General features: G+C 35.2%; 1 protein-coding gene across 1 annotated transcript in view; it reads right to left on the bottom strand.

Annotated features, from left to right (window-relative positions):
- Positions 1 to 742: 742 nt before the first annotated feature.
- The window catches only part of GNAI3 (G protein subunit alpha i3), a 45,215-nt gene continuing 25,468 nt past the window's right edge, over positions 743 to 20,489 (bottom strand). Inside the window, exons 2-9 of the mRNA XM_074262904.1 lie at positions 17,050 to 17,092; positions 16,782 to 16,923; positions 11,568 to 11,725; positions 10,635 to 10,763; positions 6,640 to 6,769; positions 5,659 to 5,812; positions 1,256 to 1,461; positions 743 to 1,124 (exon numbers count right to left, since the gene is read on the bottom strand). Of these exons, the coding sequence (XP_074119005.1) occupies positions 1,271 to 1,461; positions 5,659 to 5,812; positions 6,640 to 6,769; positions 10,635 to 10,763; positions 11,568 to 11,725; positions 16,782 to 16,923; positions 17,050 to 17,092 (947 nt within the window). The 3' untranslated portion in view covers positions 743 to 1,124; positions 1,256 to 1,270. The remainder of the gene's footprint in view (positions 1,125 to 1,255; positions 1,462 to 5,658; positions 5,813 to 6,639; positions 6,770 to 10,634; positions 10,764 to 11,567; positions 11,726 to 16,781; positions 16,924 to 17,049; positions 17,093 to 20,489) is intronic.

Here is a 20,489-nt window from a genome sequence, read left to right as displayed (position 1 = left end):
CTCACGTTTACTAGAGTTAACAGGACTACAGTAAAAACAATGGCAAACAGGAATTTGGCACCACATCGACAAAGCAAAAAGCATGCACTGTTAATACACATTGGATGTCTCTTCAAAGAAAAAAAGGCCACAGCAGATGGAAAATAAGGTGCACCTTTCACAAATCTGCCCCACTGACTTAAGACAAACAGGCAAGAATCAAAGTGGTCAATTTAGTAGAGGTGCACCCACAAAGTCTTTCATCCAGTTTGGAATTTAGCAATTCCTCTCTCTAATCAGCAGCTGTCTGGGGTGTGCCCATGCCCAAGAAGCTGGCTTTTACATACTACAACAGTCTTAATCTGAAAAGTAGTAATTTGGTTATCAGCATAAACCAGGTCAACCCTCAACCATAAGCTTTAAAAAAAAGAAAAAAAAAAAAAAAAAAAAAAAGAAAAAGAGCTATAATCCTACTGCAGAAATCTTCAATATCATTTTCTTTTAGAAATTGTTGTGGTCCTTGGGAACAGGATGGAAACCAAGCTTCATTCAAAAAAAGCCCTCGTGGACAGAACTTAACTTTCACTTGTGGTCATATTAAATTATGACCATCCCAAAAGTTAAAAACAAAGAGTTCCTACTAAGAGGAATACTTTCAAAATGATCTGGTCATATCATGTGCATAGTTAAGTGTTTGGGGTTATTTTTTTGTTGGGTTTTTTGTTGGTTTTTTTAAATAAAGTTTCTTTTGCAAACAAAGAAATAAAATTTAGTAGAGTTATATTTTTAGATGGAAAAAAACTTTAAAAATGGACTAGTGGTGGTTTGTTAAAAGAAAAAGAAACAAGAATAAGCTACATATTGAAGTTGTGGAATGCAGCACCTCAAATTTACACCGGCTGTACACGCCTGAGATTATGAAACCCTCATGTTGTGATGATCAAGTCATACTTTAGAGCTGCTCCATTTCCAATGTCTGACTTTAGCATTGCATGTCAATCAAGAGATCTCTTTTACAGAAGATTGTGCTAGAGAATGTGAAGATTCTGCATGTTGCTGTCATTCCCCTGGTCCCGTTCATGCTTGCACAGATGCCTCATGGGGCAGCAAAAGAAGTCTGGTTCTTACACTCCACACCATAATATCTGGGGAGAAAAATAAATAAATAAATAAATGAATGAATAAATAAATATATATATATATATTAGCTAGTGAAGGTTCATCAGAGCAGGCCAAAATATTATTAAAGTATGGATACTAAAAACAGAGTTTTTACCTTTATGAATCCCATTTAATAAAGTCCACATTCCTTTAAGTTGTTTTTAATGATGACATCTGTAACAGCATCAAAAACAAACTGCACATTTTTGGTGTCAGTGGCACAGGTGAAGTGGGTATAGATCTCCTTGGTTTCTTTTCTTCGGTTTAGATCTTCAAACTGACACTGAATGTAGGCAGCTGCCTCCTCATACGTATTAGAGCCTAAAAAAGCAGAAGATATTTGATTTTTTCTGATTCATGTCATTGAAGCTATAGAAGCTCAACTAAATAAGACAAAACTTCTAAATACTATTATCATTTACTTGCGATATTGGAATATAGGAAACATTACCAAGGTGGTAGTCTTTTTGTGAAAGTGCTGAATAAAATCTTTATGGCATTAATTTTGCATATCTACTACATTTAGTTTGTTCAATACTGTTAGAAGCCTATAATTTTCTCGATTATCTTTTTGTTTGGTTTGTCATGCATTTGTTTGATTTATGATTGTTCATGGAATATTGAAAATCATTTATCACTATTTTCTATATTTCTCGAATATTTCTTCACAAATTTATCTTATGTTATTTGGTGTGTGCTTATTTAAAATTGGTAAGCTCATCCTGAAAAATAACTTCAAATACATTATGATTTCCTCATTTCTCTTGTACATCTTTCTTTGCATTAAATTAAATGTTTCACATAGACAAATATTGTTGGGATTCTGATTTTTCCATCTATTCCATAACCCTTTTCTTTCTTTTTTTCCTGAGGCTGGGGTTAAGTGACTTGCCCAGGGTGACACAGCTAGAAAGTGTTAAGTGTCTGAGATCAAATTTGAACCCCCATCCTCCTGAATTCAGGGCTGGTGCTCTACTGCGCCACCTAGCTGCCCCAACCCTTTTCTTTTTATTGTGAAATTAAACACTTTATAGATATTAAAATGAATTTTTAATATTAATTTATCATTTTTATGTAAATTGTGTTTTGTCAGAACAAAAAGCAAAAATCCCCTCTTTTATTTCTACTAGTAAATCAAATTGACTAAGACTTCTAAAGGCCACTTTGAAAAAACTTCATGGGTCCTCATAACCAAAGAACTAAACATTTACAGACCAATCTCCTAGAGGTGTGTCTCTCTGTATTTGGTGGAACCAGACAATGGACAGCAGACACAATCTATTTCCAAGATTAAACAAAATTTCTATATTCTATGTTAATAACTCTTTAACACCTAGATACATGCTCCTTTGTCAAAAAATAGGAATTTGCTATTGAAACATGTTACCTGATATTAGCTAACATTCCCCTCCCCTTTCATCTCCTCCCATTTTTATTTGCAATAAATAACTAAAGAATTCTACAACAGAAACAAGCTAGAATATACATGAAGACTTTAAGTTACTAACAATCACTATAACCCTACAATCTCTAAAAAGTAAAAACCGTCAGGTGGCAACCAGAAAGGGGGAAAAGAAAAGTGGGGCAGAGGAAGGTAGGAAGAATTGCTTCAGACCTAGAACAAGAAAAAAAAGAAACTGGGAATCAAGTAAACAGTTTTTCTTAAGTACGATTTACCCACTCACAATCAGAAAAACTGAATATTCATGCTTCCCACACCCACCTTCAAGGGTCAGTATAGTTTTAAAGGAAGTTAGAACTGGAGTCTTGTATTAATTGGGGAGAAGTCTGATAATTCCATTTCAGCCACACTTCCAATTTCTAGAGATAATGCCTGTTACATGTTCGTTTCTTATAAAGCCATGACTAGAGCCCAAGAATCAATGAAGTGTGAGGGAAGATCAACCCAAACATCCAAATGAAATTTCACTGTACTTTTCATCACAAATGGAATAACAAAACACAGATAACTCATTTTATGAGTGGGATCATATACCAAACCTAGAGAAATAAGCCACAGGGAAATGCAAAAGGGAAATTGCAGTGCTTTTAAGAAGTTTAAGCTGGAATTCAAATTCTATTTAAGAGAGAGTAAGTCTGAAGGAACAGAGAAGTTTTTATCAAAACAAGTGTTTCAAGAATAGAAGGAAAAAAACCTGGTGAACCTTAACTAGGAAAGAGATTCTCACGGTATGAGAGAGCCTGGTAATGATTGGAGGGAGGTGGCTCAACACACTGTACCTGACCACATTGACCCTGCTGGAAGGGAGCGTCCACATTCAAGATGTAAGCAATATTTAATAGATGCTAAAATCCATTGACAGGAATTTGGATTTAATATGATAGTTGACTCCTCTGATATGTTTGTAGGAGAGAAGTGACATGGTCAGAGTAGAAGAAAATGATTTTGGCAGCAGTAGTTTGTATGCCTGGAGCTCGGAGGGGAATAGAGACATTGATCTGGCATAAGATTACACCAGTTGCTTCTTAAAAGAAGTATCTAAGAGAGTTTGTTGAAATTTCTAGTCATTCATACTGATAGATAACCAAGATTATATAAACTCTATAATTGGTTCAAAGCTAGTTCTTTCCAACACATTCTGTACTTGGCCCGATACACATCTGCATGTAAAATACAATATAATAGACCTGAATAAATTTTTAAATTATCTAATATGTAAGAAAGTATCAGATGCAAATTTTGAAGTAACAACAAAGTTTTCAAGAGACTTTTTGGCAAGGTTAACTGAACATGAATTCATTATCTATTCAAAAAAAGAACATCCCTCATCTTACTCTTATAACATATTTCCTGGAGGTTAGATATGTTGAAAAAAGTGTACAAGTTCAAAAAATCTAGATCTAATGGAAGAAATGGATTCTAGCCAGCTGGAAAATTACTTCACCACTTGACCAAAACTTCCCTCTCCATAAACACCATAAAATTTTAACCTAACAATCCAATATGGCCTCTCCTCAGAATCTCCTTTTAGTTTTTAATATGGTTAACTACTACTACATCCTCTTGGACACCTTCTTCCCTCCAGGACACTATTCTTTCTTGGTCTTCCTCCTATCTGTCTGACCATTCCTTCTCAGTCTTATTGTTACTGGATTATTACTCATACCTTTCTCTTAAACTCCAGGCTCTGTCCCAGGCCCCTTTCTTTGTTCTCTTTATCCTCTCAACTGTCTGCTGCACATCTTCTCCTGGATGTCTATAGGCATCTTTATTTATAACTAAAATGGAACTCATTATCTTTTCCCACTAAACCTTTTCCTCTATTTCTGTTGCAGTTTCAATTATCCAGGTTTCTGACCTTGGAATCAGACTTGACCTTTCTCTCCCCAAGCCTCACACTCAAATGTTTGACAAATCTTATTGCTTCTACCTCTGCAAGACCTCCAGCCTCTCCCCTTTTTCTACTCAATTATCCTCTCATCTCTCATAGCTGCTGTCACAGCCTCTCAACTAATCTTCTACTGCCGTCTCTCTCCTCTACAATATATCACATTGCTGTTAAAATTACGTTCTAAGGCAGAGATCTTACCCTGTCCACTACTTAAAGAAAAATAACAAAAAACAATTCTTTGCACCCTAGCATTTAAAGCCTTCATAATCTTGAGTTACCTATCTCTCCAGCCTTACTTCATATTCATCTTGTACTGTATGCCAAACCAAACATTAGTCATTCCCAAAATTCATTATTTCATTTTCTAAATCAGTATATTTGGCACAAACCATCTCCATACCTAAAAAAAATCCCCATATTTTTTACTTCTTAGAAGCTTTTTCTTCAAAGCTTTCTTCAAGTGCAACCTCTTCTACAAAGTCTTCTATTAAAGCCCAGTTGATAATATTTTCGCCTCCTATTTTTTTTTAACTACATGCTTATTTGCATAGATTATACATACTGGCTTCAGAAGATGGAAGTTCCTTGATAGAAAAAAATGCTCCATTTCTGTCTTTGTATCCTCAGTGTCTAACATAACACCTTGTATACAGGTGTCACTTGTATACAGGAAATAATTATTAATCAAATAAGGCAACATTTAAAAAGGACTCTAAAAACCATAAAGCATTGTATAAATAAATGTTAGTATTATTAGTAGTAAAAATCCTCAATCAGGATTATATGTACAATTCTATTATCAAATAAAAATGCCTGAAGTAAAATCAACTTAGTATGTTAACAGCATTACTAATTCTTATTAAGTGATGACAAATTCTAATTTTATAGGTGTCTGTGACAGGTAATCTATATTCATAATTATATGTGTTTATATTATCAATGTCCATTCTCAAGATACCAAATTTGCTGAAGTTATTAATAAACTTTATCAAGCTAAGAAGAATACCTTCAGGGATATTTAATAAGTACCTGGTGCTTTTAACCACATCAAGCGCTACACATACAAAAAGCACATATATAGTTCACAATGAGATATGGTTCATGTGATCAGAAATGCTAATCTAAAACAATTCTTCTGAACCAGGTTGTTTATTGACTTTTTTACCTGTATACTCTGGGTAACAGATGGTTAGTGGGCTCCTTCTTATCTTTTCCTCAAAAAGGTCTTTCTTGTTAAGGAAGAGAATGATTGATGTGTCTGTAAACCATTTGTTGTTACAAATGCTGTCAAACAGTTTCATACTTTCATGCATGCGGTTCTAAAAAATTAAACACAGGATAACATATCACTAGTAAAACAGGCAAAAAGCTGACCATTTACCAACTTAAAAAATAGTATCAAGTTTTAAGAACCACAAACTATAAGAGAATAAAATTCAAAGGAACTCAAGTCAAGCAACAAGTTACATAAAAGAATATTCCCTAAATACAGAAATTAGTCTGCATTTTTGCAAGAAAATAGGATTTAATCCTGTCTATGCACTGAACACTATTAAATATTTCATATCATGTTATACCTAGGCAAAAGGTAAAACCAATCAATTTTAGACTAGACAATTTGTGAGATTGCTTCTAACTCAGTAAATTGTGGTTCATATTAAAAACAATCTCACTGAGCAAGAAAGTTAAGTAATGGAATGTGTTACTGGCAATAGTGAACATTAGTACAATTAACACTATGAACTCTATGTGGAGAAGCAGGAGAATCAGTCACAAAATTACCAATGATAAAAGGCAAAAGATTAAGAAGGTAAGTCCATAGTTATAACAGTAAGAAATGCTAAACAGATATCAAAGCCTTGCTGATTAGAGAATGCAGTAAATAGAAGAGAAATATAAAGAAAACATGGGTATCATCCACTCAGTGGTAGATTCAATGAAAGGTTAAAGGAACTCTATTGGGCTCTTGGAAGTTTAACATGAGGGTATTAGTTTCCAGTTCAGTGAATAATTTAGATACATGAAATCACAGAGGTTCTACCTAAGGAAAGACTTTTTAAAATATTCTTTTTCTTTTTTACTCCTCATGCCTGATATTTTTTGACTTTATTTAGAAGCCTATCCATTGTAATTTTATGCAACGTACCATCTCTTCATCTTCAGCTAAGACAAGATCATAATCACTGAGGGCCACACAAAAGATGATTGCTGTCACACCTTCAAAGCAGTGAATCCACTTTTTCCGTTCTGATCGCTGACCCCCCACATCAAACATCCTGAGAGAAGATAAAGAAGAATTCAGTAGAGTTACATAGTCATCCTTGCCTAGGTTTCAAGTGGTTAGAAAATTTCTCACTGAAATTTTCAAAACTGTTATTTAAAGGAAAAGGAAGACCAAACAATGAGCTAATGAAATACAATCAATTCCAATTATCTAAGATCATGGAAAAAGGGAATTGCATAAGAAAATGAAATGCAAAAATAATCCCCATGCCTAAATTGGTATTTCTGCTACTTCTACTCACTGGTACTCTAGATTATAAACAACATAAATTTCTCCTTCACACAATAATCCTTGAAAGAATTAAACCACTGTTACAACCCACCAATTCTTTTCTCTAGACTAAAATTTTCTGGTTCCTTTGACCCGATTCTCTTATGTCATGAACTTAAAAGCTACTATTCTAGCTGCCAGCCTATGGATATTCTAAACTTTTAAAATGTTCTCCTTAAACTATGGTGTCCTGAATTAAACACAATGAGATCTGATGATAGCAAAGTACAGTGGGATTATCAGCTCCCTATTCCTGGAAACATGCTCCTCTTGATGCAGCCCAAAATGTGATTAGCTTTTTTGGCTGTCATGGGCATACTGCTGACTCATGATGAGCTTGCCATCAATTACAAATTCTAGCTCTTTTTCAGAACAGCTACTGTCTATGCATGCCTCAATCTTATATTTGTGGCATTTGATTTTTTTATATCCAAGCACAAGACTTTACAGCTATCTCTATTAAATTTCTCTAGTCTATCAAGATCCTTTGAATTTTGACTATCCATTTTTGTCTGCTATCCCTCCCAGCTTTGAGTTGTTTGCAAATCTGATTAGCACACCACTAAAACTTTACCCAAATCATTAATAAAAATATTAAACAATGCAGGATCAGGCACTTGAAACTTCAATGCAGAACTTCCGTGATACTGACAATGAATCCTTAATATCTATTATTTTAATCTGGAGATTCAACTAGTTCAATTCTCATCTGGTCCAAGTCTCCCCATCTCCAGAAGAATGAGATGTTTTACCAAAGGTTTGCTAAAATCTAGGTAGCCTTCATTGACAACATGTCCTTCATTTATACAAGAGTTTAGTTAACAATGTCAAAAAAGGAAGTAAGGTTAGTCTGGCATGTAGGCTCTTTATAATCACCATTTACCTTTCTGAATATTCTTGATCCATTCCCTTCAATTATCCTTTCTATAATTTTCCCAGGAATCAAATTTTACTGGCCTATAGTATGCAGATTCTACTTTTCTTCTGTTATATTTGATAATCAGGACATTTGTCCTTTTCCAATCTTATTTTTCCTTTCCTATTTTTCAAATATCACTGAAAGTGGCCCAATGATCATATTAGTCAGTTCCTTCAGGATTCAAAGATAGCTTTATCTAGTCCTAGTTGATCTGAATTTACTAGGGGCAGTTAGGTGCTTTCTTCCTATTTCCTAACTTGTATTGGGAATCAACTTCCTATTGGTCATTTTTGTTTTGTCATTTCCAGTATAAAAGTGCAGAGAAAGCAGAACCAAAAAAGACTCAAGAAGTGTAGTTTTTTATTGTTCATTATTATCCTCTCTATTACTGATTAATTCTACATGGGGAGTTAGTCCTTTCCCTGGGGAAGCTCACAAATCTACTGCAGCAACACACTTTGTTATTTTTTGTTAATCAAATTTAGTAGAAAAGCTGCTTCCTTATTTCAAAAATGGCCAAATAAGTCAAAACCACAACTAATGGCTAACAGTGCCCAAAAGTCTTCTGTAACGTCTAAATTTAAATTCTATAAAGGAACAAAAAAGCCTTTGTTATAATAACAGAATTGCAATCTCTTAGAGTGGGACCACAATGACCAATGAATTTAGCTTATAACTGAAAAGAAAATCCTGAAATAAATCCTCAGGAAGCAGTTATTCAACCTAGAGTCTTCCAGTGTGGAAGAATCCATCCCTCCCTAATCAGCACACTTCACTCAGGGATAGACATAATTGGGAGAAGTTTTTCTTGACTTCTAAAGCTTAAAATTGCCTCTCTGCAACTTTGACCCACTACTCCTGGTCCTGTCCACTTGAACTAACAGACCAAATTTAAATCCTCTTCCACATCAGATACCTGATAAAGCTTAACATGTCCCATTAAGTCTTCTTCTCCAGGCAAATTCTCCAGGCCCAGTTCCTTCAACTGACATGTTCTCAAGTCTAACAAGAGTGTCTAATTTTAAGGATGGCCTTAAACTGTGGCACTCAGAACCAAGCATGATACAAAGGGGCTCTCACCTTCTTCTTCCCAGAAGCTCTGCCCCTCTCCCTCTCTCTTTCTCTTTCTCTCTCTAAAATGGCAGGGGAAGAGAATGATTACAAAATTGTGAGAGAGAGACACACAGACACAGTGACACAAAGAGAAAGACAGAAACAGAGAAGACAGCTTCAGTCTTTTTTTAAAAAAATTTATATTATTTATTTTTGGTGTTCTTTTTCAAATTTAAGTTCCACATTCTCTTCTTCTCTCTCACTCCTTCTGAGATCTGTCTCTTTCAATGTAGATAAAGTTGTATTAACTTTCTTGGCTGCCACATCATGTTGTTGTTTCCTATAGAGTTCATGGGCTTCTAAAAATTACAGATCTTTTTTCAGACAAATTCTGTTGCCTAACTATGCCTCCCCAGCCTACTCTTGTGCTATTAATTATTTTGGACTCAAGAGTAAGGCTTTACATTTATCCTTAGTGGATTTTATCTTTAAGGTTCAGCCCAACATTGGCCAAACAAGATCTTTTTTGGGTCCTGACTTTGTAGTTTAGTGTATTAGTCTTGTATTATGTGAAATCTAATGAGTGATGCTATCAATAGCAATCTAAGACATCAAGGGAAATTATTTGCAAAGTCTTATAAACTAGCGATTTGTAGTAAGCATTAATATTTTTCATTCATTATTGACGAACAAAAAAGATTCTACCAATAGATAATAGCTTAATCAAAACCTGCATATTAGAACAAGAAATTAATTTAGGAGTGGATTAAGAACTGGAGTAAGGGTGAGAAGGGCATAGAAAAAGTCTCAACTTTAGAAATAAAGAATGTAGACAAAGAAGGAACCAAAAGCCAGCTCTAACACATATAAAAGTTGCATAAAGAATAATGTAAGAATAAAGTACCTAAACTGTTTGCAATAATATACTGTATGCAAAACTATTATATTAGACTAAAAAAAATTTCTCCATCAGTACTTCCCCTTTCCCAAAAATACTTCCACTCTTAAGCTATCTCTACATATCACTATTTGAAAACTTTGCCACACATGATGCCGTGCATTGTATCAGTCCAAGGGCCAAGACAGTATCAGCTCCATTAGAAATAAAGAAAAAAAAATGCCGAGCAAACAGGAAAAGGATAAAACTATTGGCAAGAAAAAGCACTGATCTTATAAAAGCAAAAAAGCAGGAGAATGAAAGCTGAATAGTTAAACCAGAGAACTGGTAAAGTTCCCTTTAATATTTTTAACCTGTGAAACAGCAAACCATTCAATACCTGTATTGATGATTCCAACGAAAAAGCAGCTGAAAAGATTAAAATTAAAATAAAATAAACTAGTATTCACCAGAATAATTTTACTCTTAGGCAAATTTAAATTTCATCTACAACCTAAATCCAAAGAATGAAGTTATCTGAAGTTACTTAGGTAGAAAGTATGAATAGTTGAATGTTTGTTTCATTCAGCATCATCAACAGAATGAGAAGTAAATTACTGATTAATAATTATGAAAATATTCAAACTAAGTGGGAATACCCTAGGAGAATTTTGCCCCCAAATAAAAACTACTTAACAGGAGTTGAGAACTCTCAGGAAAACAAAAAAAGTCACTTACTTGAAGTACAGGTCTTTGAAAGTGAAATGAGTTTCAACTATGCCTGTGGTTTTCACTCTTGTCCGTAGAACATCTTGCTGAGTTGGAATATAGCTGGTTTGGGATATTCTATCCAAGTCATTTAGGTAACTAAAGTAAAATACAATAAACTTTATGTTTAATCTGTGACACCAACCACATACCAAGCAAATTAACAGAAAATGCTAGTAAACTTGTCAACAAAACAAAAATATTCTTCCTTTTATACTTCATTAAGACAGAAAAACATTCTTCCTTTATAATACTTCATTAAGGCAGAAGTACAATATGATCTTTAGTCTCAGAATTTAAATAAGGGGGAAAAAAAGCAAGGATAAAGCTCACCTGGGAGCTCATTTGTAATATGACATCAATTTTAATCTCAAAAGTGAAATTTCATGATGCTTCAACTATACTCTAATACTAATGTTCCACATCTCATAGTCAACCACCTGTGACCAGGATTAGGGATAAGATTTATTTACAAGTGATTAGTACAAGAGGATTCACAGAAACCTATTACAAGTGCCAGTCACAGTGAGTGGGCTATGAGAGAAAAAGAAAATGTCATTTTAATTTCAGTTCATAGCCGACTACTGGTACGAAGCACTGATATCCAGCAGTCCTTTGGAAGCTGGAAGATAGCTAAGACCCCAGCTGCAAAGGATTTTCCCCTCCTCCACTAGTTCACAAGAATACCATGGTTATAATTTCACTATGCCAACAAGCTTCCCCCTTCAAGTTCCTGGAAGGGTTCTACAACACTAAAATGAAACTATTTTCATGAAGAATACTAGACATTTCTACAAAATGTCTGCTATGCAGATATCTCTTCAGAGATGAACTTTGGAACTTCTCCGGGGTTCAGAGCCACAGTTATTTCCGGCTATGTCATCACTAAGGAAGATGACTTACTATGAGGCAGAGTCATTGAGCTGATATTCCCTTGATCTGCTGAAGCAGGCTTGCACTCCGCCATCTCGCCATAACCGTTTAATTACTCCTGCTAGTTCTGGAGTCATGACCCCCTCTTCAGCACTACCAGCTAAAACAAACAACTGCCGAGCATCATCCTGAGGAAAAGCGTTTAAGGCAGAAAGATAAATGTTAAGTGAGTCTTTTATTTCCTAAAACATTTCAAGCTTGTCATAGAAGATTTGTCCCAGTGGATCAGAAAAGTATGAAAAAGACCAAACCGACTGCCTCTTCTTCCCTGGAAAGACAATTTGGAAGAATCAAACCCACTTACCTTTCTTCCCTTCAATCCCATTTCTACCTAAAAGGCATTTTGTCTTAAGAGAAAATCTTGTACTGAGTGGAGAAATGATGTTCTCCCTGAAAGGGAGCCCATGGATCCTCCCTGTAGCATTTATATAGGGTTATTTATGTAGCATTAAACAGAAAGACCAAACAATGAAGGCTCCATGTGTACATCACTTGGAGGCAGCAACAGGTTGTGAATTTTTGGAAACCTCTATGCAAAAAAGTGAAATAGAACCTCTAGGACTCATTAAAAGGAATAAGTAAATTTTTAGTAAGAAGATGGGTATAGGTCATGGCTTTCAGGGAGTCCAATAATTCTTAAAATTATCTTTTCTCCATCTATTTTCAACATCAACTGTTTTTCCTATGAGATAGTTCTTATTTTCTTCTATTTGTAAAGTCTTTTGACTTTATTATATTGTTTCTTGATGTCTCGGGGAGTCCCTGATCCACTTGACCAATTCTAATTTATAAGAAATTATTTTTCTGAGACAGCTAGATGGTGCAAAAGATAGAGCACTGGCCCTGGAGTCAGGAGGACCCGGTTCAAATTCTACTTCAGACACAATACTTTGTAGCTATGTGACACTGGGCAAGTTACTTAACCTTAACTGCCTTTGCACCCTCCCCCAAATTTATTTTCCTCAGTAAAGTTTTGTACCTCCTTTATCATTTGGCCAATTCTGATTTTTATTTATTTTTTTTAAATCTCTTTAGCTCTTCTGATAATTCTTATTGGGTTTGTGTACAATCTGCATTTTTCTTATAATAGTTTTCATATCATTGTCTTCTTAGTTTGTCTCAAACGTCCCTGTCATCATAAAAACTTTTTATGATCAGTTGTTTTTGTTTTTGCCTATTTTTCCATTTCTTGACTGCTCACCTCTGGGAGGAGCAGATTAATGTCTGACCTGAGCTTCTATTATATCTTTCTGCTTTCCTAGCTCAATCTAGCAGCATATGGTTTTTAGTGTCGCCAAAATGGTATGATTTGAAGAGTGGTCTGGTTATTACTCTCTTGGGAATTTGCATTTTGATCCTTAATCAAGTAGAGCTCCTGTTTCTCTGTAATCACTACTACTCCTCTCTGCTCTGGAGTTTGGGCAATTGAAATGCCAAATGGCACCTGATCCTATCCCCCACCCTCATCCCCTGTGTTGGCACAGGTGTCATCTGGGATCTCTTTCTGAGCAGGTGTTTGCTCCTCTTATCAGCCTGGCCCTCATGTTGTAAATCCCTCCTGATGCTATCTCATTTACTGTGTTCAAGACTAACTTCAACTCCAGTGTCCACAAATCTTTCTGTCTTTTTAAAGCTTCCTAGGGCTGGAAAAATAAATTATTGTGACTTTTCCAATCAGAATTCTGTTCAGTGTTTTCTGTGGTTGTTTTGTAGGAGCTTTTGAGGGAGGTCTGGCATGTGTGACCTCTTACTCCACCATAATGACTACTCCAGTCCTCCATCAAGAATGGGAATAGAAGAAAATTTTAAAAGAAATAAGACATTGTAGCACTATAATAGATCCATGAAAACAGTTAATTCCTGTTAAAGAACTTAAGTCTAGAACACTTAAAAGTAATGAGACTAGAAAGAGAATATTGCTGATAACTATAATCTTAATACTTTATTCCTTTCTTAAATAAACACAGACTTTCAGGTGTTATTTCCCTAGCTAATATCTAAGTTTTCCTCCTATCACAAAGAATAGTGTCTCACTAAACTTAAAAGTATACAAAGAATATTCACAAGAAATACCATGCATTATTAGGAAGAATGTGAATGAGCAGGAAGGCTGATTTATATTTCTTAATTCTAATTAGACTAATTCTAATTCTAATAGAAAACAAGTCAATTAACAAGCAACACATTCAGAAAAGGTGAAATTAAGACTGGTAGTGTAAGTGATTTGTTTCTTCCAAGAGTTCATCAAAATGAATTTCTAGCACTATCCATTTCCTTCTCTTTTTATCAGTACATTCTAGTCAACACTGTCAAACTCAACCTTTTTTTGCCATGGTGTTTTCTATTTAGTATAATCTCTTTCCTCTTCTATGTGTAAGGCTTTTCTTTCTTCATTCAAATATCACTTCAGAGCCCCTCTCTTCCCCCAAAAAAACAAAAAACAAAAAACAAAAAAACCTCTTTGCCCACTTATGGCAGATATTCTTTTTGTGCTAATAGGGAAAAGCTATAATAAAAGTACTAATCATTAGAAATGTTGGAAAGCTCTTGTACTCTTAAAACACTACGCATTCACTATTTTCTTCTATAATGTAGTGTTATACCTGCAATGCGAAGCTTTGAGGGCAAGGTCCATATTTATTTATTTTGGGGGGAGGTAAGTTTGAGTCATTTCCCAAACAATTCAAAATATGTTACAAATAAATTTTACAATCATATAGTAAACTATTTTAGAAACCAGCTGTAAACATTTCTCCTCTACTATCCAACCAACTTCTTTCTGGTTCAGTAAGCCATCTAACTACAAACAGCCCCCTTCCAGCACAATAAACTCCCTACCTGTGTAAGTAGATAAGCAAGAACAGCCTCATCCTGCAGCTGGCTTTGTTCCTGGCCTTCTCTCTTCCAAACCAATCATAAAACAGCCTAACTTCTGACCTGTTTTAGACAGAGTCGGGCAGCCAACAGGGAAGAACAGAAAGAGGATAGAATAACACTGTGTGCATGTATAAAAGAGAGAAACATTAAAAATAAATTATAAATGACAGCAGGAAGTACTCTCTGTGTGCTAGAGAACTCAAGAGATATATAAAGTCTAAAAAGGATTAATGGTATTAACAGTGTTTGGTGAAAAAAGTGGCCCACAGATTAATAAAAAGTAATTTGACAAAGTTAAGAAGAGTGAAAGAGATAGGATAAAATAGTGGGTGAACAGAAGTATTACTGTAACCCAACAGAGGGGGAGAGGTGGCTGTTGCTCAGTCATTTTAATTGTTTTCAACTCTCTGTGACCCCTTTTGGGGTTTTCTTGGCAAAGATTCTGGAGTGATTTGTCATTTCCATCTCCAGATCATTTTACAGATGAGTAAACTGAGGGAAACTGGGTTAAGTGACTTGTCCAGGGTCACACAGTTAGCACATATTTAAGGCCAAATTTGAACTCAAGGACTCCCTGATTCTCGGTCCAGTGCTCTATCTGCTGTGCCACCAGCTGCCACCTAATGCTTACGAGTACAACTATGATTTTTCACTCATTTATCAAAACTGTCTCTGCTCACATTTCTTCTTACAAGTTAGGACTTTCTGGTTCTCTTTTCTCTGCTTCTGACCTACCAAAGCCTGCTTTGTCCTTTGGGTTGTAATGCCTTTCACAATCATCCCTCTCCCCCTCTCCCCCCCAGACTGGCACACTTGCCTTCTCCTCTCCACCTCTCAAGAGTCTCTGGCTTCTTTAAAGTTTAGGTGCCACTTCTTATCAATGCTCCCAGAAATGATTTTGTATTGACTTTTTTACATTTTATACATTTCCCCCCCAATAGAGAGATCTTAACCTGGGGGCCACAAACATTTTTTTAAAAAATATTTTGATAATTATTTAAAAATAATTTGGATTCTTTTGCAATCTTTTCTACTTTATTCTACACATTTAAAAATATTATCCCAAAAAGGGGTCCAGAGACTTCCCTAGGCTGACTGAGGAGATCATGGCACCCAAAAGGTGAAGAAGCCCTGTCCTAATTAACATAATGTAGGATCCTTGAGAGTGGAAACGGTTCCTGACTTTGTACTCTCAGAGTCTAACATTGTACCAGAAGATACTTAAATAAATTGTTGTTGAATGACTACTAACCCAATCTGATTCAAACAACTTCTTTAATTTTACATCCCTTTGCCCACTACATTCTCAATATCTAACTAGATTAAACTGTACTTTTTGATGCAGTGCTTTTTAAGATATATATTCTTACATCACTTCATGTATACAAGCTATGCTCCAACTAGACTCATGGTTTTGTTAGCACCTCAAATAATATTGAACAACTGTCAATTCCAAAAGGCTATTCCAACTTATCCCTATTCTCCTGAAAAACTGTTTGTAGCCATCACAATTACTGATGATGTCAACAGAGATCCACATTGGAATAAGAGATTTTGATTGCAAAGTTGAAGAGCTTTAGTCAGAGCTCATAAAATCTAACCTATGACAGTCTCCTTCATAGTCTAAACAGCAATCTTTCCTGTAACATTCCAGCAAATGCTCATCCAGGTAATGCTTTAAGATCTTCAAGGAGAGAGACTATTACCTTCTAAAGTTAGATTGCTATAAGAAGCTCCTCCCAGAAGTGATCACAATGCTTTATATGTGTTTCAACTAGTTAAAAATTAGTACAGTGGGACTCTCATCCACTGCAGTACAAGATTGCTTAAGTCTTAGAGCTCATGAATAACATCAATCAACAGATTATGAATAGGCCTAATACAGTCTAAAACATAACACAAGAATCTTAAAATCTAAAACTTTCTACTTCCTCAAATGACAAAATTATTAAAAAGAAAGAGGTCCCTTGAAATAAAATGAAATCTGACCATGAAATGAGAAGAGCAGTTGAAGAAACTGGTTAATTCAGAGTGTTCAGAGGATCCTGGTGCCATTCTAAGCTATTTCAAACTTTTGGAAGACTCTGCATAGAAATATCCATTTGTATTTTTCAGTCTTCTCTTCATACCTGTCCTGTGGCACCACCTTCTACAGTGAGCTGCTGAAACTTCTCACTTACTACATATGCACCACCGGCCTATACTATTGCTTCAATTCTTGTTCCTGACAAATGAAGAAATTTCTGCCTCTCATTGAACAGGACCTACTGAAGAAAAAGAAAGCTATAGGAAGTGAGAAACACTCACGGCTCTGGCAGCTTCCCCAAAATCAATCTTGAGCCGTCCCATGGCTCTAATAATTGCAATGATGGACTGGATGGTATTGCTGTAAACAACGACTTTATACTGTTTGCATTCTTCTTCAGAATACCCATCTTCATGAATGATTCTTAAAAAGAGAAAGAAAACCAAAACCCATTACTATTGCTAAAATGAAAGAAAATAAAATACCATAGATTTTAAAAATGCTAAATGAAAAAAATTTAGCTTTACGAAAGGTTACATTCTAACTTACTTCATTTGTTTCACAATGGTGCTTTTACCAGATTCTCCAGCACCTGAAATATACAGAAGATATACTTTAAATTTCTCAATTACCAAACATTTTAGGTATGACAATCTTATATAAATGATCTCTGTCTTAAGACTTCAGTATATGTGGCTCAGCCACGAAATTCAATTTAGCAGTGTATTACAGCCTATTTCTTGGTATTACTAGCAATATATATATAGAGAGAAAAGTATTACCTCAAACAAGGAAATAATAATGGTTCCTATTTACATAGCACTTGTAGCTTTAAAAATAACACTTAACTCACACCAACTTTCTGAGATAGGTACTCCAGCTGTCCTTATTTTAATTTTATAGATGTGAAAACTGAAACCCAGTAAAATTAAATGACTTGCCAAGAGTAATCACTAAGTAAATGTCAGAAATGGAACGTATGCCCTCTGACTATCCAATGGTTCTTTTACCATACATGAAAATACTATTTTCTATGCTGGTCACCTTTAGTATAGTAATGTCTGCTATTACTATATGACTTAAGTCCACAAATGATCCAATTTGGGTTAAAAGTCTACCAATTACTCACAACACATTTAACATCACTTCCCTAAGTCAAAAGACAATGCAATCATTAAGGCAATTAGTTATATAATTATTTGCCTGAGTTTAACCAGTGGAAGGGATAACAATTCAAAGTTTCTCTTTTGTCAGTTAATACACACACAATTTTACCTCACTCTAATATAGTCAAAGCACCACACCTATCTGTGTTATACTGTATTCTTATTTATTTTGTTAAACATTTCCCAACTACATTTTAATCTGGGTATTGAAGAATCCTACACTTCTGTTTTATACCATTTATTCTATGAACTATCAGTTCAGCAAACAGAGGAAAAAGTACAGTGTTAAAGCACACAGCTAACATCATGAAAACTATTTAAGGAGCATAAGGCATATGACCAATATAGCTTTAATCACTATTTATTAAGGAAATTAAAAAATAAAACAAAACAAAAATGAGCTTTTACAAGATATTTTCTTATCTTCTGGCAAAGCTAGTTACTTTCTGAGACCAAAAACAATCAATCTGATTAAAAGGGCTACAGAATATCCAAGTTGTTGATTTCCTACTGTCTCCAGAATGCCTTTGACTACTTCCCAGGAACTGTGACAGTGTACCTGTCTTCTGAACAGTCCTTCCAAAAGTAGTCATCTTTGCCAACTTGACGAGTGTGAGGCAGTTTTTAATTGTCCTATCCCTTTAATAGTCCTCTGGAACACTTTCAAATGACTATCGATAGTTTGCATGTCTCCTTTTAAGATATACTCACTCATTTTAAAATTTTATCTACCAAGAAATAGCTCTTGTTTTTTATAAATTTTAATCATTTTTTTCTAAAAGTCTTGGACTTATAAGACTGCAAAAAGGTTCCTTTGCAGACTCCCCCACTCCCAATCATTTCCTTTTGTTTCTAACTTTTCTATCTTGTTTGTACAAAAAGCTGCTTCAATTTTACCTAATCAAAGGTGTCCATTTTATTTCTCTGTGATCCTGTATCTCTTGTTTGGTCAACTGTTCTCCTGTCAATAATTGCAAAAGCTATTTGCTTTCTTTTTTTTTGAGGACCCTAGGTTGTGGGTCTACTTGGGGTTGTCTGTGATATATGAGATGTTGATCTAAGCCTGCCTTCTCCCAGACTGGTTTCCAATTTTCCCAGCAATTTTTGTCTAACAGTTTGTGTTCAGTTCACTTTTTGATGTAACTGCTTTTTTTTTTTTCCCCCCCCAATCTTGTTCTCAGTTAACACTGCATAGGAGGGCCACTCCTTAATCTTAGTTTAGATACTATACTCCTAGGTTCTCTTTCTACCTCTCTATTCCTTCTCCAGCTTCTTGCTTTATTGTCAACTTTTAAAAATGGATCTTCCACAGGGTCAGGCTTTGGACATCATTTTTTTCTTATATCCTCTCCTTTGGCAATCTCCTTCATTTTTATGGCATATAATTAGATGTCTCCCAAATCTGTATCTCCAACTATAGGTTCTAGATTTAAATCATAAAATATTAGAATAGAAAAGAATTGTAGAGGACAGTTAGTACAATCAATATACCAGAATCCCCTCTATAACCATTTCAGTATCTGCCAAGAAAACCCCAAATGAGGTCACAAAGAACCAGATACAACTGAACTGACTGAACACCATCATTGTCATCATTAACAACTACAACAACATCCTATTATTATTCCTCTGATCAATAATATTAAGTGGGTTTCTACTACCTGCCAATTTATATTTTAGTCTATATTTCAGTTATGCTAGAGTACTCTTGCATACTCCCTTTAAATACAACCTATATACATACAATATATTTGATACAATCTATATTTCAATTATTCCAGGCTACTATATGACTTCTTAATGAAGCCTATGTATGTCAAGTGCACCACCACTTTTCCAATGACCAGATTTTTAACTTATATGGTATTCCTCACCCTCTTTCACCCCACATCTTGTCATTTCTACAAGTCCTTCTTGGGATTCTATGGCTTTCTCTCCAATCACATCATTACCCTAAATCCAGGACCTCATCAACTGTCGCCTGCCCTACACAATAGCTGCCTAATTGGTTTTTCTGTCTCAAGTCCCTCCCCACTCTACTTGACAATACATGACACTTTGATCTCATTATCAATGTGCACTTGTGCTGGCTATCCCCTATGACTAGAATGCACTCTCTCCCACCTCTCAAAATCTCTAGTCTCTCCCACTCAAAACACCATCTTCTGTGTGAACCCTTCCTTCTCTAATGCTCTGTGCTTGTAGTAACTCCCCTTGTCCCTAGGATTTCTTTGCTTATGTGTTGTTTATACCTGTGTATGTACATATTTCCTCAGATAGAATGTAAGCTATTTCAGGGCAGGGACTGACTCATTCTTGTTTTCTGTTCTAGTCCTGTATTGGATTTCAAAGGAGATATAAATGTGCAACATGAAGTAGACATAGTATAGGCAGCCTGGACAAAGATTTGAGATTGGAATTGAACATAGGGAACAAATCGAACTGGGAAATAGGGAATGTAGTGGAAGTCTAAAAAATAAAAATTGATTTTGTACTACAGAGGACATTGTATCCCTCAGAAGAGTTCAAACAATGTCTAGCATAATGCCTGACATAGTAAGTACTTAATAAATGTTTATAGATTGATTTTGCTCTCTTGCCTTTGTTCATGCTGCTTCATTACATCTAGTACATCTTCCCTCTCCTTCACTGTCTGTTGAAACCTCACCTTTTCCATGAAACATCCCAGCTACCTTTCCCCCTAGTCTTGACTACTACTTTGTTTTGAACTTCTCCAATGCACTTATAATGTATATTATTGCAATTTTTTTTTTTCTGTGCATATGCCTTATCCCTCAACTAGGATGAAAACACCATTAGGAC

The sequence above is a fragment of the Sminthopsis crassicaudata genome, chromosome 4 (genome assembly GCF_048593235.1).
Source record: "Sminthopsis crassicaudata isolate SCR6 chromosome 4, ASM4859323v1, whole genome shotgun sequence".
Classification (NCBI taxonomy): Eukaryota; Metazoa; Chordata; class Mammalia; order Dasyuromorphia; family Dasyuridae; genus Sminthopsis; species Sminthopsis crassicaudata.
This window is presented reverse-complemented; position numbering and strand designations above follow the sequence as displayed.